This window comes from Colobus angolensis, unplaced genomic scaffold (assembly GCF_000951035.1).
Source record: "Colobus angolensis palliatus isolate OR3802 unplaced genomic scaffold, Cang.pa_1.0 Scaffold9, whole genome shotgun sequence".
NCBI classification, from domain to species: Eukaryota; Metazoa; Chordata; class Mammalia; order Primates; family Cercopithecidae; genus Colobus; species Colobus angolensis.
In genome coordinates, this window is record NW_012122931.1 from 10,046,448 (window position 1) to 10,072,719 (window position 26,272).

The 26,272-nt window shown below is 42.8% G+C and overlaps 1 protein-coding gene across 2 annotated transcripts in view; it reads right to left on the reverse strand.

Moving 5' to 3' along the window:
* Positions 1-26,272, reverse strand: part of GAPVD1 (GTPase activating protein and VPS9 domains 1) — a 110,615-nt gene that overhangs the window by 61,445 nt on the left and 22,898 nt on the right. For both annotated transcript variants that reach the window (XM_011931381.1, XM_011931380.1), the window contains exons 3-5: positions 15,445-15,561; positions 6,318-6,534; positions 2,651-3,494 (exon numbers count right to left, since the gene is read on the reverse strand). In XM_011931381.1, coding sequence (XP_011786771.1) covers positions 2,651-3,494; positions 6,318-6,502 — 1,029 coding nt within the window. In that variant the 5' untranslated portion in view covers positions 6,503-6,534; positions 15,445-15,561. The remainder of the gene's footprint in view (positions 1-2,650; positions 3,495-6,317; positions 6,535-15,444; positions 15,562-26,272) is intronic.

A 26,272-nucleotide genomic window follows, 5' to 3' on the forward strand; every position in this document is an offset into this window, starting at 1 on the left:
AAAAAAAAAAAAAAACTCTACTGTTTCCTGGATAAGGAGTCAAAAATTTTGTGCTCATTTCAGAAGCACATATTAAAATTGAAACTCCACAGAGACTAGCATGGCACCTGTGCAAGGATGACACACAAATTTGTGAAAAGCTCCATATTATAATTTTTTTTAATTTATAAAAGTTAAAAAAAAGTTAGCTTTATTTCAGGCATTTCTATACAGTGAATTGTTAAACACCCCAAGGTGCTATAACTGATCATAAAAAAGAGCTAATCCTTTTTCTCTGATTTCTTATTTTTTTAATTAATTTTTTTTTTTTTTGAGATGGAGTTTCACCCTTGTTGCCCAGGTTGGAGTGCAATGGCGCAATCTTGCCTCACCGCAACCTCCGTCTCCCAGGTTCAAGCAATTCTCCTGCCTCAGCCTCCCAAGTAACTGCGATTACAGGCATGCGATACCATGCCTCACCGCAACCTCCGTCTCCCAGGTTCAAGCAATTCTCCTGCCTCAGCCTCCCAAGTAACTGCGATTACAGGCATGCGATACCACACCGGCTAATTTTGTATTTTTAGTAGAGATGGGGTTTCTCCATGTTGGTCAGGTTGGTCTCGAACTCCGGACATCAGGTGATCTGCCCGCCTGGGCCTCCCAAAGTGCTGGGATTACAGGCATGAGCCACCACAGCCGGCTAATATTTTTTTTTTAATAGATATGGGGTGGTGGGGGGTCTCACTGTGTTGCCCAGGCTGGTCTCAAAATCCTGACCTCAAACGATCTGCCCACCTTGGCTTCCCAAAGTGCTGAGATTACAGGTGAGAGCCACTGCACCAAGTCTGAGCTAATCATTTTTTAAAAATCACCCAAGGCCGGGTGCGGTGGCTCACACCTGTAATCCCAACACTTTTGGAGGCCAAGGCAGGTGGATCATCTGAGGTCAGGAGTTCGAGACCAGCCTGACCAACATGGTGAAACCCCGTCTCTACTGAAAATACAAAATTAGCCAGGTGTGATGGTGCATGCCTGTAATCCCAGGCACTAGGGAGGCTGAGGCAGGAGAATCACTTGAATCTCGGAGGCGGAGGTTGCAGTGAGACGAGATTGTGCCACTGCACTACAACATGAGCAACAGAGCAAAACTCTGTTTAAAAAAAATAATAAAACGGCTGGGCGTAGTGGCTCATGCTTGTAATCCCAGCACTTTGGGAGGCTGAGGCAGGTGGATCACGAGGTCAGCAGATCGAGACCATCCTGGCACTAACACGGTGAAACCCCGTCTCTACTAAAAATACAAACAATTTGCTGGGCATGGTGGCACGCACCTATAATCCCAGGTTTTTGGGAGGCTGAGGCAAGAGAATCACCTGAAGCCAGGAGGCAGAGGTTGCAGTGAGCCGAGATCACGCCACTGCACTCCAGCCTGGGCAACAGAGCGAGACTCTGTATCCAAATAATAATAATAATAAAATAAAAAATAAAAATCACCCAAAAATAGTCTATTCTAAATAAACACCAGTTTTTCACAGTATATCTGAGGGATAAGGTGTGATGAAGAGTCCATGAAGAAATAATAACATGACTTCAGTCATTTAGATGATTGCAAAAAAATGCTAATATACATCCAAAAATCCTCTTTCTGAAACTCTTAAAAGAGCTTCAGATTTCAGAATTCAGAGATTTTAGAAAGGTAATGCAGTGTATATACACAACATGTTCAATATACAGATGGCATTTTGTAATCAAATGAATCAACATTTCTGCAACAAAATATGAGTATTCACTAGCACTAAATGGAATAACAATTATAAATATAGCTGGGCATGGTGGCGTTCCCCTGTAATCTCAGATACTCAGGAAGCTGAGGCAGGAGAATCACTTGAACCCAGGAGGCGGAGGTAGCAGTGAGCCAAGATCGCACCATTGTACTCCAGCCTGGGCAACAAGAGTGAAACTTCATATCAAAAAAGAAAAATGAAAAAAAAAAAAAATTGTGAATAGCCTCATGGTACTTCAGCACAGGTTTTGCTACCAAATAAGGTATAGAAGACATTCAGTTTTTGTTCATTTTGGGTTCTGAAATTATAGAAAAGGGATGGTGGACTTGTTCTAGAAAATCTAATCAACTATACATTCAAGTGTGTGAGGATTCCATTTAAAAGCAAACACAGCCAGGTGCAGTGGCTCATGCCTGTAATCCCAGGACTTTGGGAGGCCGAGGCGGGCAGATCACAAGGTCAGGAGTTCGAGACCAGCCTGACCAACATGGTGAAACCCCCGTCTCTACCAAAAATACAAAAATTAGCCAGACGTGGTGGTACATGCCTGTAATCCCAGCTACTCAGGAGGCTGAGGCAGGAGAATTGCTCGAACCCGGGAGGCGGAAGTTGCAGTGAGCTGAGAATGCACTACTGCACTACAGCCTGGGTGACAGAGTAAGTCTCCGCCTCAAAAAACAGACAAAGACAAAATGTTTTGTGACCACCATAGTTTTAAATCCCAGTATTACAGCTTTTATTTAATAAGATGCAAATACTTGGAACTGGTTGAGAAAATGTCGTAACAATATACAAATATTGTCGTCATATTATTTGTTCCCACCCCCACAGCCCAATCAACTGATTTTAAACTAAATGTCACATTAATAATAATAGCAAAAGCATACCTGCATCAGATTAAATCGTGCTACCTCATTAATAGGAGCATCAGAAATTATTCCATACTGTTCTGGATTGACAACTGCAGGACAAATGAAGCAGGCCAACAGGAGATCAGTACACATTGCCCGGACCTCCCCCACTTCCAGCCTATCTACACAGGAGAGGGTTTTGTACATCTGAGACACGATCCACCTTAAACTATGTGGAAAACAGTATGTGTTCTGTTTGAGATAACCAATAAATTTGTTCACCAAAGCCACTAGTTTGGCTTCATTGGACTCCACCATTTCTTGGACTTTTTGCCTGAATCTGTCTGAGCCCTTCTCTCCAAAGAGTTTTTCCTGCTGAGACGGGGAGAACCTCTCAATTAGCTTGTTTGGATCTGTTTCCAGGTGATCTTCATCTTCAACAAGGAGTTGCATAATTGGCTCATGTAAAGTGGCTGTGAGGAAAAGTTTGGCAGAAAACAGTCCTTCAGAAAAAAGTTTAAATAAGATGCTGAAGGCACAAGTTCCTCTCCTCAAAAGTCGCCTAGGGTTGTCACTTTCTTTAAGTTCAAATTCAATCAAGTATCGCAAAACCTGAAGGAGGTAGCTTTCATCTTCTTGCATGATGCAATTGCCATACAGGGACGTAAAAACTGTGTAAATAACACTTTGTGTGTTCTCCTGATTAAGTTTCTCTCCAGCAACCAAAGAGGAGGCAATAAGACGAGGATTTTCCCTCAGTCGACTCAAGAATTCTCCATAAGCAGTCTCCTGAAATCCCAGTTGCTTATACCCATCAACAAATTGTGTATCTTCCAAAATTTTGGCATGTTGGCAACATTCAGCAGGGGAAGCTTCAGCACTAAAAAAAAATGAGCAAACAAGCAAAATAATAGTATTAATAATAACACATATGCTATATCCAAACATGGGTATATGAGTTGATTATAGTCCCAACAATAAGATCACTCTGAATTGCTAAAATTTTTTAGACCAACAGCAACTCAATGAGTAAAGGAAGACAAAACTAAAAAGTACAAAGGACAATTTCCTCATATCAAATCAGAATCAATGGAAAGTATTGGGGCTGGGTGCAGTGGCTTACATTCGTAATGCCAGCACTTTGGGAGGCTGAGGCACGCAAATCATTTGAGGCCAGGAGGTCGAGACCAGCCTGGTCAACATGGCAAAACTCCCATCTCTTCTAAAAATACAAAAATTAGCCAGGCATGGTGGCAGGCACCTATAACCCCAGCTACTTGGAAGGCTGAGGCAGGAGAATCGCTTGAACTCAGAAGCTAGAGGATGCAGTAAGCCAAGATCGTGCCACTGCACTGCAGCCTGGCCAACAGAGCAAGACTCTGTCTGCAAAAAAAAAAAGAAAGAAAGAAAGAAAGAATCAGTTTGTAGATCCTAAAAACTGTCTAGCCCTCTTATGAACTAAATTAAAATTAGCTGCAGGACAGGCACAGTGGCTCACACCTGTAATCCCAGCACTTTGGGAGGCCAAGGTAGGAGGATCACTTGAGCCCAGGAGTTCGAGACCAGCCTGGAAAACATGGTGAAACTCCATCTCTACAAAAAAAAAAAAAAAATGAAAATTAGCTAGATGTGGTGGCGTGTGCCTGTAGTCCCAGCACTCAGGAGGCTGAGGTGGGAGAATCGCTTGAGCTCAGGGGCTTGTGACAGCAGTGACCCAAGATCACACTACTGCATTCCAGCCTGGGCGACACAGCCAGATCCTGTCTGAAAAAAATACGTATCAGCTACAGTTAAACTGCTTATGTTTATTTATGGACATAAGAAAGTTTACAAATATTCAAGTACTAAAAAATAATAAAAATGAGGTCCATATCAGCGTATCGCTCAACCGTCCTCAACAGCAACATGCCAGTATGTAATGACCTGCAGAATCACATCCTTTAACCAGGCTTTTTGCTTCTGGAAACAAATCCAAATAAAATAAGCCTAAAAGATGTGGGGGAAAAAACACAATGCCCACAATAGCACTGTTCTTTTTTAACTCATTTTTATTGAGGTAAAATACAGTAAAGTGCACAAGTGTCAAGTGTTCAGCTCGAACAATTTTTACACATATATGCACCCAGTAATCACCACTCAGATTAAGACATGGAACATTTTAAACACCCAAGAACGCTTTCACATGCCCTTTCCCAGTCAATACCACCCTCTCAAGTCCAACAAGTAACTATTATTCTGATCTCTGTCATCAAAGATCAGTCCTGCCTCTTTTTGAACTTCATACAAATAGAATCATACAGTACATATTCTTTTGCGTCTGGCTTATATTCTCAACAGCACTGATATTCTTAGAGTTAAAAACTGTTCTTGGCCAAGTAGGGTGGCTCATACCTATAATCCCAGCACTTTGGGAGGTCAAGGGGGCAGACCACCAGGTCAGGAGTTTGAGACCAGCCTGACCAACATGATGAAACCCCGTCTCTACTAAAAATACAAAAATTAGCCAGGCATGGTGGCACGCATCTGTAATCCCAGTTACACAGGAGGCTGAGGCAGGAGAATCTCTTGAACCTGGGAGGCAGAGGTTGCAGTGAGCTGAGATCATGCCACTGCACTTCAGCCTGGGCAACAGAGCAAGACTCAGACTCAAAAAAATAAATAAATAAAATAAAATAAATTAAAAACTGTTCTTTGTAGATATTAAGACAATAAAATATGTGGTTTCTAAACCTGAAAAATAGTTATACAATATCGAAACATGGAAACATAGATAGATAGAGAATTTTTTTTTTTTTTTTTTTTTTGGAGACAGAGTCTCACTCAGTCGCCCAGGCTAGAGTGTAGGGGTGCAATTTTGGTTCACTGAAACCTCCACCTCCCGGGTTCAAGCCATTCTCCTGCCTCAGCCTCCCGAGTAGCTGGGATTACAGACGTATGCCACCACGCCCAGCTAATTTTTGTATTTTTAGTACAAATGGGGTTTCATCATCTTGGTCAGTCTGGTTTTGAAATCCTGATCTCATGATCCACTTGTCTTGGCCTCCCAAAGTGCTAGGATTACAGGCATGAGCCACCGCGCCCAGCTGGAAACCTATATATTAAATATTAGGAGAAAAGCAGAACAAGTAATTTCCTCTGTACAACATTTGTTTTTTCTTTTGAGACAGAGTCTCACTCTGTCGCCCAGGTTTCAGTGCAGTGGCAAGATGTCGGCTCACTGCAACCTCCACCTCCTGGGTTCAACCAGTTCTCTGCCTCAGCCTCCCAAGTAGCTGGGATTATAGGCACCTACCACAACGTCCGGATAATTTTTTTATTTTTAGTAGAGATGAGGTTTCACCATTTTGGCCAGGCTGGTCTTGAACTCCTGACCTCATGATCCACCCGCCTCAACCTCCCAAAGTGCTGGGATTACAGGTGTGAGCCACCACGCCCAGCCAACAATAACATTTTATACAAAGACACAAAACCAATTGGTATGATATAAAATGTCAATGCTTAAGTTATAATTTTCTATAACAGTGCCTAAGTTATTTAATAATCAAAATAAACTATTATAAGCAAAGACTCACCTTAACGTTGATGTAAAATTATCTTAAATAATGCATTTTGTTGGAAATGGATTCATTTATTTACAGTTACTAATTTATTTACAGAATCATAGTGGTTCATAAAATTTAAAACCTGAAAATCATTTCTTTACCTGGTTATGATAAGCCGATCCAAATTGATTCTCTGTTGCTTCGCAATCCATGCTGTACGATACAGCTTTTCAGCTGTCTTAAGTACATCTGCATTGAGCCTCTGAATGAGCTGTTTCTCAGAGTTTACATATAAGCGTTCCTGCTTGAGGTGATGAGCCAGAGTATGAATATCTAGCTTCACCATCTTCAGTGTGGGAAAGGCTCAAAGACTGATCACTAAGAGTAAAAAGATAAATATTTAAAGTTTATGTATATCACTGAAGCTCTTTTCTAAAATCAAATGGATAGGAGAACACTTTAAGAATTAAGTTACACTTGGGCAGACGCGGTGGCTCACTCCTACAATCCCAGCACTCTGGGAAGCCGAGGCGGGCGGATCACAAGGTCAAGAAATCGAGATCATCCTGGCCAACATGGTCAAACTCCCGTCTCTACTAAAATACAAAAAATTAGCCGGGAGTGGTGGTGCGCGCCTGTAGTCCAAGCTACTCAGAAGGCTGAGGCAGCGGGATTGCTTGAACCCGGGAGACAGAGGTTGCAGTGAGCTGAGATTGTGCCACTGCACTCCAGCCTGGTGACAGAGCGAGAATCAGTCCCCCCCCAAAAAAAAAGAAAAAAAAGAAAAAAAAAATTAGGTTACATTTGATACCACTTTTAACTCTAATTTTCTTTTGTTGTTGTTGTTGTTGTTGTTTTTGAGATGGAGTCTTGCTCTGTCGACCAGGCTGGAGTGCAGTGGCCGGATATCAGCTCACTGCAAGCTCTGCCTCCCGGGTTCACGCCATTCTCCTGCCTCAGCCTCCCGAGTAGCTTGGGACTACAGGCGCCCGCCACCTCGCCCGGCTAGTTTTTTTGTATTTTTTATAGTAGAGACGGGGTTTCACCGTGTTAGCCAGGATGGTCTCGATCTCCTGACCTCATGATCCGCCCGTCTCGGCCTCCCAAAGTGCTGGGATTACAGGCTTGAGCCACCGCGCCCGGCCCTAATTTTCAAATAATCTCTATCTTTTTACTACAGAAGTATTACAGGTTCAGTAGAAAAATTGGTAAATACAGGTAAGCAAACAGAAAAAAAAGCTCACTCCTAAGGCCACAGCTCAGAGATAGCTGCTGTAAACCCTGTGTATATCCTCAAATACCATGTCTATTTGTTAACCCCAGAGTTATCCTTGACTGTGCTCTTTCTAATCACAATCAAAATATCCTGTTGATTCTATCTTCAAAATATATCTAAAATCTGACTACTAATTCCCGCCGTCCCCCCATTGCTAATTACATCAGTTCTCACTACGAGGTGTGTAATCACCACGTCCTAAGTGATCTCACTGCTTCTTTTATTGTACTTCTAAAGTCTGTTCTCTACATAGCATAGTGAATTAAAAAGTCAGATCATGGCCAGCCGCGGAGACTCACACGTGTAATCCCAGCACTTTGGGAGGCCAAGGCAGGTGGATCACCTGAGGTCGGGAGTTCGAGACCAGCCTGGTTAACATGATGAAACCCCGTTTCTACTAAAAATACAAAAATTAGTTGGGTGTGGTGACGTACACCTGTAGTCACAGCTACTTGGGAGGCTGAGGCAGGAGAACTGTTTGAACCTGGTAGGCAGAGGTTGCAGTGAGCCGAGATCATGCCACTGCACTCCAGCCTGCGCAACAGGTCTCAAAAAGAAAGAAAAGAAAAGAAAAGAAAAGAAAAGAAAGGAAAAGAAAAGAAGAAAGAAACCAACAAAACAAAACTTAAGTCAGATCACTTTATTACTTTATTCCCCTACTGGAAACCATCCAAAGGCTTTATTTCATGATAGAATGAAATCTGAAGGCCCTACAAGATCTACTCCTGGCTACTTCTCCAATTTCCTCTCCTACAATCCCACCCTAGTTCACACAGCTCCAGAACACCTACCTTCTAGCTGTCCCTTGAACAGGCCAAGCATGTCCCTCTCTGAAAGTGTGCACATTTGCTGGCCTCTCTCTGGAAGGTTATCCACTATCTTCATTCCATTCAGATCTCTCTACTCAAACATGTATTTAGAAAGGCCTTCTCAGACAATTCCTTCTAAAATAGAAAATATAACTTCCTAATCCCTCTTCTGGCCTTTAAAAAAAAAAAGCACTGCCCCTATCTAGCATTATATTACAGATATCTACCTGCATATAATCATGCTTATTGCAAGGCTTCCCCACTAGAAGGTAAGTGACAGTAGAGCCAAGCCTTGTTTGCTTTGTTCACTCACAGCTGTAATTTCAGGGACTAGGAGAAGGCCTAGTTCATAGCAGGAGTTGAATAAATATTTGCCAAAGGAATAAATGAAATCTCACTACTCTTATTTATCTAGTAGCTAAACAAACTGATACAAATAGCACACATATTTTAAAGCATTATTATTTAAGCTATGCCCTTGAACCTAGAATTTGTGCCAGATCACAAATGTTAAATCAACAACAGAAATACCTGTGGCATAGATAACAAAACATAATATTGTGTGTCCGGGCAGCAGACAGCCATCAATTTAGCAAAAAATTTCTTGGGTTGGGCACAGTGGCTCATGCCTGTAGTCCCAGCACCCTGGGAGGCCAAGGCGGGTGGCTCACTTGAGGTCAGGAGCTCGAGATCAGCCTGGCCAACATGGTGAGACCCTGTCTCTACTAAAAATACAAAAATTCACCAGGTGTGGTGGCAGGTGGCTGCAATCCCAGCTACTCAGGAGTCTGAGACAGGAGAAACTTGAACCCAGTAGGCAGACGTTGCAGTGACCTGAAATCACGCCACTGCACTCTAGCCTAGGCAACAGAGTGAGACTTTGTCTCCAAAAAAAAAAAAAAGGCCAGGCACGGTGGCTTCCACCTGTAATCTCAGCACTTTGGGAGGCTGAGGTGGGTAGATCACCTAAGATCAGGAGTTCAAGACCAGCCTGACCAACATGGAGAAACCCGGTCTCTACCAAAAATACAAAATTAGCCGGGCATGGTGGCACATGCCTGTAATCCTAGTTACTCGGGAGGCTGAGGCAAGAGAATAGCTTGAACCTGGGAGGCAGAGGTTGCAGTGAGCCGAGATCGCGCCATTGCACTCCAGCCTGGACAACAAGAGAGAAACTCCATCTCAAAAAAAAAATGTCTCATTAAGAATTAAACATTATGGTAGCAGCTAGAAATATACTTGAAGCAACCTTCATTGAGAGAAACAGATTTAATCATTTAAAATTTTGATTTCTGCAGTTTTAAACTTTCTCCTCTTCTTTGAATGAACTACTAGATGACTAGGAAAATTTCAAGTATTACTGTGAAACCTGAATTTAACTGCTTTTAAAAAACACCTTCTTGTACCTTATTGATTCCCCAGCAAACCATGCAAAGCTGTTATTCTAATCTCCTCCACTGTTGGAGATAGCTTTCCATATTGCTTTCCTCTGAAAAGATATCAGTATGTCTAGTTCACCAAGATGATTTCCTATTGAATTAGTCACAAAGGCATGTGTGTACATTTTTTTAAATAGTGACATATATACATATACTCTTATTAATTCAGCCTACAGAAAATGCATGTGTGACTTTGTAGACTTCCATGTGGGAACTCTTAACACCCTCTAGGGGGCTCTTAGTCCACAGGCTAAGAAAAGAATCATTGCTCTAATGGTTTTATTTATGAGAAGTATCATAGTTAATGAAAGCAGTCCTGAGGTGGAGGTTGCAGTGAGCGGAGATCGTCGTGCCACTGCACTCCAGCCTGGTGACAGAGTGACACTGTGTCTCAAAAAAAAAAAAAAAAAAAACAACTATATGCGGCCGGGCTAACTACTAAATGCAGCCGAGCATGGTGGCTCACACCTGTAATCCCAGCACTCTGAGAGGCTGAGGCGGGTGGATCACCTGAGGTCAGGAGTTTAAGACCAGCCTGGCCAACATGGTGAAACCCCATCTCTACTAAAAATACAAAAATTAGTGGGGGGTGGTGGTGGGTGCCTGTAATCCCAGCTACTCAGGAGGCTGAGGCAGAATTGCTTAAACCCAGGTTGCAGAGGTTGCAGTGAGCCGAGATCATGCCACTGCACTCCAGCCTGGGCAACAAGAGCAAAACTCCATCTAAAAAAAAAAAAAACAAAAACCTATATGACCTATATGCTTCATTAATTAGTTCAGTTGCCCTGAATATATAATACATAACCTCTTAACCTTTTTTTCATGTATAAAATGTGGACAAGGCCAGGCGCGGTGGCTCATGCCTGTAATCCCAGCACTTTGGGAGGCTGAGGTGGGCAGATCACCTGAGGTCGGGAGTTCGAGACCAGCATGACCAACATGGAGAAACCCCATCTCTACTAAAAATATAAAATTAGCTGGGTGTGGTGGTACATGCCTGTAATCCCAGTTACTCAGGAGGCTGAGGTAAGAGAATCGCTTGAACCTGGGAGGCAGAGGTTGCAGTGAGCTGAGATTGCACCATTGCACTCCAGCCTGGGCAACCAGAGCGAAACTCCATCTCAAAAAAAAAAAAAACTGACAAACATCTGAATTTATTCTGTGCCTGACACAAACAACATATTAGGTACCGGAAATACAAAAAAAGGAGAAAACCTAGTACTGTGCCCTCAACTACTTTCTGAACTAGTAGAATGAGGCAGGCATGCAAGCAAATGGCTGCCCCAAAGCATTATGAGTATTACGCTACAAGTCTACACAACATAGAGTAAGGACAAAAATAAAAGGAATGACTGAAGAAATAGATTCCTCAACTTAGTCTTAAAAGACAAGTATGTGCAAAAACGAAAAAACAAAAAAATGGCCAGGCGCAGAGGCTCACACCTGTAATCCCAGCATTTTGGGAGGTAAGAGGCGGCCTCATGACTCCTCGTGAGGTCAGGAGTTCAAGACCAGCCTGGCCAAGATGGTGAAACCCCATCTCTACTAAAAATACAAAAAAACCAGCCAGGCATGGTGGTGGGCACCTGTAATCCCAGCTACTCAGGAGGCTGAGGCAGAGAATCGCTTGAACCCAGGAGGCGGGGGTTGCAGTGAGCCGAGATTGCGCCACTGCACTCCAGCCTGAGCAACAGAGCAAGACTCTGTCTAAAAAAGGAAAAAAAAATCTATTTGCCAGACAGGTGGGGGTAGAATATTCTGGACAGAAACAGCCAACTAAACAAAGGCATATATATATATATATATATACACACATGCACATGCCTATACATATATATATGACATGAAGTCTATTTAGGGACCTACACATGGCTTATTACAGTTTGAGGCCGTGTATGTTTGTGCAGTTAAGAGTAGGGATGGAGGGAGAAGGTAGAAAGTGTATACTAAGAGATAACGCTACAGAGACAGAAGGCATAGAAAACTCAAGAGTTAAGAAACTTGGGCCAGACGCAGAGGCTCATACCTATAATTCTAGCACTTTGGGACGCCAACGCAGGCAGGTCAGTTGAGCCCAGGAGTTCGAGACCAGCCTGGGCATCATGGCAAAACTCTATCTCTACAAAAAATACAAAACTTAGCCGGGTGTGGTGGCGGGTGCCTATAGTCCCAGCTACACAAGAGGCTGAGGTGGGAGCATCACCTGACATCTGGAGATTGAGGCTACCGTGAGCCACAATTATGCCACTGCATTACAGCAGCCTGGGTGACAGAGTGAAACCCTGTCTCAAAAATAAAAAAACAAAAAACAAAAACGAACCTTGCACTGCATGCAATGGAGAAGAGGCTTTAACGCGATTAACACAATTAAATTTATATTTCACTACATAAAGTCTCTGGTACCAAGGAAAAGTATGAGGAGGTGGGGATGGAATAGACAAAGAGAGACAAAGAAATTGCTGATAGGCAAGAAATAACAGTGGGGAATGGAAAAAACATGGCAAATTCCAGAGAAGTTAAAAGGCAGGAAATACAAGGTGCTAACACCTCCATACGGAGAAGGTGTTATTCATCACAACTATCATATGAGAAAACAGTTTATAAACTGAAAACTGTACCTGGAATGGGTCTAAGAACTCTGCACATTTAGTCTTTATAATATCCCTCTCCAAGATAGGTATTTTCTTTTGCAGCTAAGAAAATTGAGGCCTAGGGATTTGCTCAAGGTCATACAGGTGAGAGGTGATAGAGTCAGTACACTATTGCTATTACCCTGATGTCTACATGAAAAACTCATAAATCCATATTGATCTACCTAGAGGCACTCCTTTCTTTACAGTTGTCACTCAGAAACATGCCTTAAATAATCCCCAACTTTAAATTCAACTATGTTAAAACCACTGTTTTCCTTAGAAACTTTTTTACCTCTGTTAATAACTCAATACCATTCTTCCAATAGGGAAGGAGCAGCTTGCTGTATTTCCAGCGGTATTCTTTTTTTTTATTTTTTTTATTTTTTTATTTTTTGGAGATGGAGTTTTTGCTCTGTCGCCCAGGCTGGAGTGCAGTGGCACAATCTCGGCTCACTGTAATCTCCGCCTCCCGGGTTCAAGCGATTCTCCTGCCTCAGCCTCCCGAGTACCTGGGACTACAGGGGTGCGCCACCACGCCCAGCTAATTTTTGTATTTTTAGTAGAGACGGGGTTTCACCATGTTGGTCAGGATGGTCTTGATTTTTAGACCTCGTGATCTGCCTGCCTCAGCCTCCCAAAGTGCTGGGATTATAGGCATGAGCCACAGCGCCCAGCCCTCTTTTTTTGTTTTTAAATCTTCTGACCAACTGCTGCCTGTTGACAGCCAGCATTCTTCACAGAGTCTCTCTCATCTGAACTTCCATTCCATCCCTGAGACCAATCTGTCTCAATTATTTCTTAACACACAACCACATTAATATATCTAAATTGCCATCAAAATTATATTATTGTTCTGCCTGAGATATCTTCAGTGGCTTCCCACTACCTTCAGGAAAACAGCTGATTATTTAGGTTTATAACATGTACAGCCTTCTAAAATCTGGTCCCAAACTATCTTTCCAGGCCACCTTCCATTGCTACACTGTACGAACCTTTGACTTCATAAAAATATCTTACTTGACATCCCAAACACTAATCTTTCCTTGATTGCTCTTGATTGCTGGTGTCTCACATGCTCCCGCATTTCTGCACTGTTTTGTTTCTGTTCTGGTGTGCTGTACAATATTTTGGCCACATATGGTCGTTTAAATTAAAGGTAAATTTTAAATTAAAATTCAAAATGTATGATATGCAAATTATATCTTAATAAAAACAATGTAATTTAAAATTCTGTTTCTTAGTCATACTAGATGCCATTCCTAGTACTGGGGACCCACATGTAGCTAGCAGCTACTATACTGGACAATGCAGACATAGGACATTTCCACCATCATAGAACGATGAAAGTTCTACTGAATAGCACTGCTCTAGAGTACAAATCATGTATGATTCAACGTTGAGTTCCTCACAATGTCCACAGAGTAAGCACTTTAAAAGTATCCATATCTGTGCCTGTAATCCCAGCACTTCAGCAGGCTGAGGCGGGCGGATCACGAGGTCAGGAGCTCGAGACCAGCCTGGCCAACATGGTGAAACCCTGTCACTACTAAAAATACAAAAATTAGCCAGGTGTGGTGGTGTGCACCTGTAATCCCAGCTATTTGGGAGGCTGAGACGGGCGGATCACGAGGTCAGGAGATCGAGACCATCCTGGCTAACATGGTGAAACCCCGTCTCTACTAAAAAATACAAAAAACTAGCCGGGCGAGGTGGCGGGCGCCTGTAGTCCCAGCTACTCGGGAGGCTGAGGCAGGAGAATGGCATAAACCCGGGAGGCAGAGCTTGCAGTGAGCTGAGATCCAGCCACTGCACTCCAACCTGGGTGACAGAGTGAGACTCCGTCTCAAAAAAAAAAAAAAAAAAGAAAAAGTAAAAGGTACTGATTTCTGGCCTGGAGCAGTGGCTCACATTTGTAATCCTAGCACTTTGGGAGGCCAAGGTGGGTGGATCACCTGAGGTCAGGAGTTCAAGATCAGCCTGGCCAACATGGTAAAACTCCGTCTCTATTAAAAATACAAAAACATTAGCCAGGAATGGTGGCAGGTGCCTGTAATCCCAGCCACTCAGAAGGCTGAGGCAGGAGAATCACTAAAACCCAGGAGGCGGAGGTTGCACACTAGAATCCAAGAGGCAGAGGTTGCAGTGAGCCATGATGATGCCACTGCATTCCAGCCTGGGCAAACAGAGTAAGACTCCGTCTCAAAAAACAACAACAAAAAAAGCAAATACCCATTTCTCCTAATTTAAATTTAAATATAAGCAGGCTTACCACACCAAAATTAATGTTCAAATAAGTTTCTCTGTAATTGTAGCAGTGATTCTCGGGACTTTTTTTTTTTTTAAAGACAGGATCTCACTCTGTTGCCCAGGCTGGAGTACACTGGCACAATTGTGGCTCACTCCAGCCTTGACCTCCTGGGCTCCTGGGCTCAAGTGATCCCAGCACTTTGGGAGGCTGAGACGGGCGGATCACGAGGTCAGGAGATCGAGACCATCCTGGCTAACATGGTGAAACCCCGTCTCTAAGGTGGCGGGCGCCTGTAGTCCCAGCTACTCGGGAGGCTGAGGCAGGAGAATGGCATAAACCCGGGAGGCAGAGCTTGCAGTGAGCTGAGATCCAGCCACTGCACTCCAACCTGGGTGACAGAGTGAGACTCCGTCTCAAAAAAAAAAAAAAAAAAAAGAAATATTTCATAATTTAAAAATGGGGTAAAATACTTTAGAAATTCTCAAATTGTGCCTTTCTTGCTGCTTAATTAAATGTAATTGAACAAATATATGACAGAGTTTTGCTGGAGCCTAGCCAAATCGTCTAATCTCAAGGAGCTCACGACCTAATTACAACTGAAATACTGTTCAAGATAGAAAGGGAACATAACATGTTTTCAATGACACAGCAACATATGAGCCAATTCATGGAATTTAGAAATTAAAATCTTCAAATATAACTTTACTTTAAAAAATTAACACATGAGGCTGGGCATGGTGGCTCATACCTGCAATCCCAGCACTTAGAGAGGCTGATGTGGGCAGATCACTTGAGCTCAGGAGTTCAAGATCAGTCTGGCCAACATGATGAAACCCCATCTCTACTAAAAATACAAAAACTAGCTGGGTATGGTGGCGCATACCTGAATCCCAGCTACTTGGGAGGCTCAGATGGGAGGATCGCTTGAACCCGGGAGGTGGAGGTTACAGTGAGCTGAGATCACGTCACTGCACTCGAGCCTGGGTGAGAGAGCCAGATCCTGTCTCAAAAAGCACACACACACACAAAAAAAACAATGATTGAGGAAAAGGGTTTGATAATTTTAAAAGTATACCAATTTTTTCTGCTTTTCTAAGCCACCACTATGCTATCAGCGGAGTTAAGGGTCACCAGGAATAGCTTAAATAAAATTTATATGTGAATAACTAAAAGTAGGAAAATTTTTACAATACTAAAGACAACAGAAAAGTACAGATATTAGGAAATAAATCAGTTTGTTTCCTGAAAAGTAACAATAACAATATGACCATCAAACTAACAATAATAATATTAATATCAAACTAGCATTTATTTATGAGTTATGCCAAATACTCTGCTATTCTTTTTCCTAATTGAACTCTTAGAACCCTATGATAGGTGTACTCTCATTATCCTCATTTGACAGTTAAGAAAAGTGTTGACATATCTAGTAAGTAGCTAAGTCAAGATTCAAACAAACTGTTCTGTCTGACTCGAAAGAAGTACTTGCTCTCAATCAACTAATCTAAACATTTTGTCAGTAACATCGACTTTAATTTCTAGTTCTGCTAAAAATTTACTCCTTAAAGTTCCTGTTACCTATTGGTTTTTACAGAACTTTATTTGGCTTCTGGTGACATCTACTTCATTTGAGTTTATACCCAAATACCACACAAAACACAGTGTCTCCAGCCCTTATCTCTTCACTGAGCTTAAATTCTTTATTTCCTCTACCTGCAAAACATCTGAATATCAAGACAGAATTTCAGAATTTAAAAGTCTATTAAAAGCCATTTCTCTCAGCACCATAGGAAAGGTTAAAAAAAAAATTTTTAGCCGGGTGCGGTGGCTCATGCCTGTAATTCCAGCATTTTGGGAGGCGTGAGACAGCCAGATCACCTGAGGTCAGGAGTTCGAGACCAGCCTCGCCAACACGGTGAAAGCCCGTCTCTACTAAAAATACAAAAATTAGCTGGACATGGTGGCACATGCCTATAATTCCAGCTACTCAAGAGGCTAAGGCAGGAGAATTGTTTGAACCTGGGAGGCAGAGGTAGCAGTGAGCCGTGATCACACCAATGCACTCCAGTCTGGGTGACAGAGCAAGACCCCATCTCAAAAAATAATAATAAAATAAAATAAAATAAGATAAATAAATAAATAAAGTAAAAATAAAGGTCCAAAGGTGCTCACGATTTTCAGCTATGCTTTATCCCTCAGAGATAATTTCCAAACTCCTTGGTTTAATATTCAAAGTACAATCTTGCTTCAACCCACCCCTCCAATCCTAATTTATACTATTTCCCTACATAAACTCTCCTACTCCTGCCAAACTGGCCTTCCCATTTTTCTTTTATTTTTTGTTTTTGAGACAAGGTCTTGCTCTGTCGCCAGGCTGGCTGGAGTGCAATGGCACCATCATGGCTCTGTGCCTCCCCAGCTCAAGCAACCCTCCCTCTACAGGCATGCACCACCATGCCCAGCTAATTTTTGCATTTTTTGTAGAGACAAAGTTTAGCCATGTTGCAGAAGCTGGTCTCAAAGTCCTGAGCTCAAGTGATCCACCTGCCTTTGCCTCCCAAAATGCTAGGATTACAGGCATGAGACACTGCGTCCAGCTCATTTTTACTTTCAGTTCATCGATATGTTTCTAAATTTGTATCTGGCCCCCACTTATGTAGATGTTCCAATTTCCAAGACCAGACTCAATAAAACCTTCCTTTCCAACCATACAGTATGCACACGGCAATAAATCTCAACACTGAACTCCTGACACACTGATTTTTTATTATTTTTTTTTTTTAAATGGAGTTTCACTCTTGTTGCCCAGACTGAAGTGCAATGGCACGATCTCAGCTCACTGCAACCTCTGCTTCCTGGGTTCAAGCAATTGTCCTGCCTCAGACTCCCGAGTAGCTAGGATTACAGGCACCCCCCACCACGCCCAGCTAATTTTTATATTTTTAGTAGAGATGAAGTTTTGCCATGTTGGCCAGGCTGGTCTCAAACTCGTGACCTCAGGTGATCCGCCCGCCTCAGCCTCCCAAAGTGCTGGGATTACAGGCGTGAGCCACCGAGCCTGGAAAAACTTTTGATACCACCAATTTGAAATCTTTTTTTGTACTTTCATCTTTAATGTCTATATCCTGTCTTTCCGTGTCCTCAAAGGCATAGGGCATCTCTTAGGCCTATGTATCCCCAGCCCCCAAACCACGGCCAAACATAAGCAGCTCTCAATATTTTTTTATCTTTGCTAATATTTGCATTGTCACAAGTTGCTCTATGAATAAGAACATAAGTAAAAACAAAGAATTTTTAAATTAACATTAGGCTCACCTAAAATAACAAATAAAATTTTTTCCTGAAATTCACAAGCAGTTTCTAAGTTAGAGAGTTTCATTTTGTAGTTAAAAAAACAACTAGACTTTGAAAATCTATCAGTTCAAGAGCTGGCCAGGAGTGGTGGCTCATGCCTGTAATTCCAGCACTTTGGGAGGCCAAGGCAGGCAGATCGCTTAAGCCCAAGAGTTCAAGATCAGCCTAGGCAACATGGCAAAACTCCATCTCTATCTATCAAAAAAAAAAAAAAAAAAAAACAAAGAAAAGAACAACAATAAAAAAAATTAGCTGGGCATGGTGGTGCACACCTGTAATCTCAGCTACTCGGGAGGCTGAGATGGAAGGACTGCTTGAGCCCAGGAGGCAGAGGTTGCAGTGAGCTATAATCACACCACTGCACTCCAGCCTGGGCGACAGAGCAAGGCCCTGTCTCAAAACACATATATTAATATATATATGGCCAGGTGAAGTGGCTCACATCTATGGACCCAGCACTTCGGAAGGCCAAAGCAGGTCGATCACCTGAGCCCAGGATTTTGAGACCAGCCTGGGAAACATGGCGAAACCCTGTCTCTACAGAGAACACGAAACTTATCTGAGTGTGAGTGCACATGCCTGTAGTCCCAGCTACTCAGGAGGCTGAGGTGGGAGGATCACTTGAGCAGGGAGGTCAAGGCTGCAGTAAGCCAAGACTGAGCCACTGCACTCCAGCCTGACGAACAGAATGAGACCCTGTCTCAAAAAATAAATAAAATAAGTTCAACAGCATTACCACATTTTCTATAAAAATGAAATAGATGGGCCAGGTGCAGTGGTTCACACCTGTAATCCCAGCACTTTGGGAGGCCGAGGCAGGTGGATCACCTGAGATCAGGAGATTGAGACCAGCCTGGCCAACATGGCAAAACCCCATCTCTAACCAAAAATAGAAAAATCAGCCAGGTGTGGTGGCAGGTGCCTGCAATCCCAGCTATTCGGGAGGCTGAGGCAAGAGAATCACCTGAACCCGGAGGGCAGGAGAATCACCTGAACCCGAGATCGGGCCACTGCACTCCAGCTTGGGAGACAGAGCGAGACTCCCCCTCAAAAGAAAATAAATAGATTATGCCTATGCATATTAGTCAGATTTTGAGAAGTTCAAGTTTTTCAACTCATGTTAACACTTATCACTGACAGCACAGTAAGGAGATTTTAGTGGCAAGAGTGAAGCACACTGGATTTCTATATCCTTCTATAATGGTATAGAGGAGGGGCCAGCAGAATATGACTTTCAGGCCAAATTTAGCCTGCTGCCTGTTTGTATAAATAAAGGTTGTATTGGAACAAAGCCATACTCATTTGTTTATATATTGTCTATGGCTGCTTTCATGCCACAATGGCAGAGCTGAATAGTTGCCAGAGTCCTCCACAGTCCACGTGGCCCACAAGCCCAAAATATTTACTATCTAGCTCTTCACAGAAAAAGTCTGCCAACCCCTGATAAGCAAGCATACCCACTTTAACGCAAAGCACAGAGAGCAAGCACTGCCTGACAAGGTGAAATTTATGAATTACAAAACACAGTCATGCGCCACATAAAGACATTTCAGTCAACCATGGTGAAACTCCAGTGGGCCCATGAGATTATAATGGTGCTTTTATACCATATTCTTACTGTACCATTTTCTATGTTTAGATACACAAACACTTACCATTATGTTACAACTGCCTATTCAGTACAGTAACATGCTATACAGGTTTGTAGCCCAGAAGCAAATAGGCTATGCCATATAGCTTAGGAGAGCAGGGAGCTATGCCACCTAAGTTTGTGTAAACACACTCTATAATGTTTGCACAATGGCACTGCCTAATGACACATTTCTCAGAATGTATCCCTCTCATTAACGATCCATGACTACACATTAAAAGTCTCAAGGAAGCCAGAGGTGTGGTGTCTCAAGCCTGTCAGTCAGTGCTTTGGGAGGCCGAGGAGGGAGGATCACTTGAGGCCAGGAGTTCAAGAACAGCCTGGGCAACATAATGAGACCCTGTCTCTTAAAAAAAAAAAAAAAAAAAGTTGCCAGGCGCAGTGGCTCACACCTGTAATCCCAGCACTTTGGGAAGCTGAGAGGGACGGATCATGAGGTCAGCAGTTCCAGACCACCCTGGCCAACATGGTGAAACTCCATCTCTACTAAAAATACAAAAAATTAGCTGGGCATGGTGGTGCGCACCACCAGCTGCTCAGGAGGCCAAGGCAGGAGAATTGTTTGAACCTGGGAGGTGGAAGTTCCAGTGACGTGAGATCGTACCACTGCACTTCGGCCTGAGTGTCAAGAGTGACACTCTATCTCAAAAAAAAAAAAAGTTCTGGCCGGGCCCAGTGGCTCACACCTGTAATCCCAGCACTTTGAGGGGCCAAGGGAGATGGATCACTTGAGGTCAGGAGTTCAAGACCAGCCTGGCCAACATGGCAAAACCCCATCTCTACTAAAAATACAAAAAAATTAGCCAGGCATGGTGGAGCACACCTGTAGTTCTGGCTACTTGGGAAGCCTGAGGCAGGAGAATCACTTGAACTCAGGAGGCAGAGGCTGCAGTGAGCTGAGATCATGCCACTGCCCTCCAGCCTGGGTGACAGAGCGAGACTCCATATCAAAAAAAGAAAAGTTTCAGGGAGAATACATATATTACAAATGTTAACAACTATATCTAAATGAACTCCTCTGACTAAAGAGAAGGTCTCTAGGGTAGGAAAAAAATATTTCCAACTTTTTATGGGATAAGAATCACATTTCAAGTTTTCGCTATTGAGAATTTCTAATTAATGGTATCCCAAATTAATGATATGTATCTAGCAGTTCAAAACTCAAAGTAAGGCCAGGTGTGGTATCTCACACTTATAATCCCAACACTTTGGGAGGCCAAGGTGAGAGGACCACTTTAGCCCAGGAGTTTGGGACCAGACCGGGCAATACAGGGAGACCCCGTCTCTACAAGTAATAATAATAAATAGCCAGGTGTGGGGATGTATGCCTGTGGTGTCAGCTATTCCAGAGGCTGAAGGTGGAGGATCACTTGAGCTGCAGAGGTCAAAGTTGCAGTGAGCCAAGACTGTGCCACTGCACTTCAGCCTGGGCAACACAGCACAACCCTGTCTAAAAAATAAAAATAATAAGCTAGGCGCAGTGGCTCACGCCTGTAATCCCAGCACTTTGGGAGGCCGAGGTTGGTGGATCATCTGAGGTCAGGAGTTCGAGACCAGCCTGACCAACATTATGAAACCCAGTCTCTACTAAAAATACACAATTAGCTAGGTGTGGTGATGCATGCTGTAATCCTAGCTACTCGGAAGGCTGAGGCAGGAGAATTGCTTAAATTTAGGAGGTGGAGGCTGCGTTGAGCCGAGATCATGCCATTGCACTCCAGCCTGGGCAACAGAGCAAAACTCCGTCTCAAAAATAAATAAATAAATAAATTTAAAAATAAAAATAATAAACTCTAAGTAACAGCTAGAATTCAAGTAAACAAATGAATCACCTCTTTATTAACCACATAATTTCAGAGATAATGTTAAAAAGGCAGTAAAAAAAAGATCTTTTCCTACTCTTATTTTCTACAGAGACTATTTTAATTAGCATAGGCGAAAAAATACTAAAACTGGAGTCAGAAGATCTCATGAATTTAAGACTGAACTCTGACACCTATTGGCAACGTGACTTGTGGCTAGGCACTTCACCAAAGTTTATTTCCTCATCTTCAAAACTGGGATGATGCCCTTATCTATCTCAGATGGTATACCGTACAATAACTGTAAAGTGTAAATTGCTGCACAGTGTAAGATATCATCATTCTTATCAACTAAAAGGTAGGGTAACTTTTTATCATTTCCTAGGGCCAACGAGACAGATGCCAATATCCAGTACATAACAAAATTGACCAAAATGACCTTTTCATCAAAGTAAGCGGGAAATATCAAAGTCATAACTAAAGAGGTAAAACAGACTACCTGCTAACATTATGAAACCTACATGTGTAAAAGATTTACTAAAGTAAAATTAAAAGCCAACTATCAGGCCGGCAGTGGTGGCTCATGCATGTAATCCCAGCACTTTGGGACATCAAGGCGGGCGGATTATGTGAGATCAGGAGTTCAAGACCAGCCTGACCAACACGGTGAAACCCCGTTTTTACTAAAAATTAAAAATAAAATTAAAACTTTTTATTTATGTATTTATTTATTTATTTATTTATTTATTTTTTTGAGACGGAGTCTCGCTCTGTCGCCCAGGCTGGAGTGCAGTGGCCAAATCTCAGCTCACTGCAAGCTCCACCTCCCGGGTTCACGCCATTCTCCTGCCTCAGCCTCCCGAGCAGCTGGGACTACAGGCGCCCGCCACCTCACCCGGCTAGTTTTTTGTATTTTTTAGTAGAGACGGGGTTTCACTGTGTTAGCCAGGATGGTCTCGATCTCCTGACCTCGTGATCCGCCCGTCTCGGCCTCCCAAAGTGCTGAGATTATAGGCTTGAGCCACCGCGCCCGGCCTATTTTATTTTATTTTATTTTTGAGATGGAGTCTCGCTCTGTCCCACAGGCTGTAGTGCAATGGCGCAATCTCGGCTCACTGCAAGCTCCACCTCCCAGGTTCAAGTGATTCTCCTGCCTCAGCCTCCTGAGTAGGATTACAGGCGTGCGCCACCATGCCCAGCTAATTTTTGTATTTTTAGTAGAGACGGGGTTTCACCATGTTGGCCAGGATGGTCTCAATCTCTTGACCTTGTGATCCGCCCACCTCGGCCTTCCAAACTGTTGGGATTACATGCGTGAGCCACTAAAATTAAAATTTAAAAAAAGTTAGCCAAGTGTGGTGGCAGGTGCCTGTAATCCCAGCTACTTGGGAGGCTGGGGCAGGAGAATCGCTTGAACCAGGGAGGAGGCAGAGGTTGCAGTAAGCCGAGATCTCACCACTGTACTCCAGACTGGGTGATAGAGTGAGACTCTATCCAAAAAAAAAAAAAAAAAAGCCAATTATCTTTAATCTAAGAGCATTATGAGTAATAGTGTGTGCTTCATCCACACACATACATGAATGTATCTAATTCAAGACGATCTAATTAAAAATTACACAATAACATCTAAATGTAACATAGTATGCTGAATGGGATCCTGAACAGGAAATGCACACTAGGTAAAAACTGAGGAAATTGGAATAAAGTATGAACCTTATTTAATAATAATGTATTGATATTAGTTCACGATATTGCAACAAATTGTCATAATTGAAACAAATGTACCATGCTAATATAAGATGCTAATAACAGGAAGACGTGATCTTGATGCTGTCTCTGTACCATCATCTCAGTTTTTCTATAAAGCTAAAACTGTTCTAAAAAATAAACTCTAGGTTGGGCACAGTGGCTCCCACCTGAGATCCCAGCACTTTGGGAGGCTGAGGCAGGAGGACTGCTTAAGGCCAGGAGTTCATAACCAGCCTGAACTATATATAGCAAGACTGTGTCTCCACAAAAATAAAAATTTAAGTCTACCTTTTAAATTAAACAAATAATATACTTCTAAATCCAAGTATCTGATTTAGCAACTTTTTTCAGTAAGAAAAATTATACAAACTTGAGAGCAGCATTTGAACACTATAATTATCACAATCTCTAACCACCACCGCTTAGAAAAGGGAACAGCTCCCATATGATGTTCCAGAACCCATTAACATCTGTTAACACATTATGGTGTTTATCACGCTAAAAGTATTTTTTCTTTCAGTTCACTGTGATCACAAATGAAATACAGAAACTTCATGAAACAAAATTTCCATAGCTATATTATATTTTGCACTAATTTCTGATCAACTAAAGCAAAGGAAATATATTTTCTAGCCAGAATGGTTTAAGAAAAGCTACTTTCTATATTGACTTCCACCTAATAGCAAATCTTTTTTTAGGCTATTAGGAGTAGTAACAGTTGAGCTTGAAGAGTTTTAATTGATCAGCAGTAAAGAATAAGGGTGCTTAGGAAACAAAAACAATAACTACCACACATTTCAGGCTTGCCAGGTGCTAGACACCAACTACGGGCTTTTCATGGCTGGTCTCCTTTATTCTTCTCATTTATTCTTTTTTTTTCTTTTGAGATGGACTTTTGCTCTTGTTGCCCAAGCTGGAGTGCAATGGCACGATCTCGGCTCACCACAATCTCCGCCTCCTGGGTTCAAGTGATTATCCTGCCTTAGCCTCCCAAGTAGCTGGGATTACAGGCATGCACCACCACGCCCAACTGATTTTGTATTTTTAGTAGAGACGGGGTTTCTCCATGTTGGTCAGGCTGGTCTTGAACTCCTGACCTCAGGTGATCCGCCCGCCTCGACCTCCCAAAGTGCTGGGATTACAGATGTGAGCCACCGTGCCCGGTTCTTCTCATTTATTCTATATAACATTCCTGAAATAGTTGTAATAACTATGTTTTGGCCAGTGCAGTGGCTCACACCTGTAATCCCAGCACTTTGTGAGGCCAAGGTGAGTGGATCACCTGAGGTTGGGAGTTCAAGATCAGCCTGACACCATGGCAAAACCCCGTCTCTACTAAAAATACAAAAATGAGCCAGGCGTGGTGGCACATGCCTGTAAACCCAACTACTCAGGAGGCTGAGGCAGAAGAATCGCTTGAACCCAGGAAGCATAGCTTGCAGTGAGCCAAGATCTCGCCATTGTACTCCAGCCTGAACGTCACAGCAAGACTCTGTCTCAAAAAAAAAGTCATTGAATAAATAATAGTTCAAATAGTAAGCACATTTGGGAAAAATCATGATGTTACCTGAGGATTACGTATGTGAAAGATTTTTATATACTGATGCCTACACTTCGGCAGAACTGTTTTTTTATTGTGCACATACTTTTCCTCATAATGTTTTTCTTTATTTAATTTAATTTTTTTTTTTTTTTTGAGATGAAGTCTCACTCTGTCACCTAGGCTAGAGTGCAATGGCATGATCTCAGCTTACTGCAACCTCCACCTCCTGGGTTCAAGTGATTCTCCTGTCTCAGCCTCCATAGTAGCTGGGATTACAGGCTAGTGCCACCACACCCAGCTAAGTTGTTTGTATTTTTGTAGAGACAGGGTTTCACCATTTGGCCAGGCTGGTCTCGAACTCCTGACCTCAAGTGATCCACCCACCTCAGCCTCCCAAGGTGCTGGGATTGTAGGCATGAGCCATTGCGCCTGACCTTCCTCATAGTATTTATGTAATACTCACATTAATGTAATAGGGCAAAAGAGGACATGACTTTTTTTTTTTTTTAGATAAGTCTTGCTCTATTGCCCAGACTGGAGTACAGTGGTGTGATCTCGGCTCACTGCAGCCTCTGCCTCCCAGGTTCCAGTGATTCCCCTGCTGCAGCTTCTCAGCTAGCTGGGATTACAGGTGCACACCACCACACTTGGCTAATTTTTGTATTTTTAGTAGAGACGGGCTTTCACCATATTAGTCAGGCTGGTCTCGAACTCCTGACCTCAGGTGATCCACCTGCCTTGGCCTCCCAAAGTGCTAGGATTATAGGCATGAGCCATTGCGCCCAGCCATGACTGCCACTTTTTAAATAACCTGATATAATGTTATCTCTTGCATTTTATCAATGTGAGCTTTTCTTTTTTGTTTTTTTTTCCCCAGACAGCATCTTGCTCTGCCACCCAGGCTGCAATACAGTGGCATGATAATGGCTCACTGCAGCCTTGATGTCCCAAGTTCAAGCAATCTTCCCACTTCAGCCTCCCAAGCAGCTGGGACTACAAACACGCACCACCACACCCAGCTAATTTTTGTATTTTGTGTAGAGATGAGGTTTCACCATGTTGCCCAGACTCATCTCGAACTTCTGAGCTCAAGCAATCTGCCTGCCTCAGTCTCCCAAAGTGCTGGGATTACAGGCATGAGCCACCTTGCCTGGCCTAATGTGAACACTTTATTTATTGATTGATTGATTTTGAGATGGAGTCTCGCTCTTTTGCCCAGGTTGGCGTGCAGTGGCATGATCCTGGCTCACTACAACCTCTGCCTCCCAGGTTCAAGTTATTCTCCTGCCTCAGCCTCCTAACTACCTGGGATCACCGGCACCTGCCACCACGTCCAGCTAATTTTTGTATTTTTCGTAGAGACAGGGTTTCACCATGTTGGCCAGGCTGGTCTCAAACTCCTGGCCTCAGGTGATCTGCCCGACTAGGCCTCCCAAAGTGCTGGGATTACGGCCATAAGCTACCACACCAGGCCTAATGTGAGCTTTTAATTATCCACCACTTTTCAGGGACTTAACCAATCCATACAATAGATGAGTGTCTCTTGCAAATATTTTTTTTTTTTTTTTTTTTTTTTGAGACGGAGTCTCGCTCTGTCGCCCAGGCTGGAGTG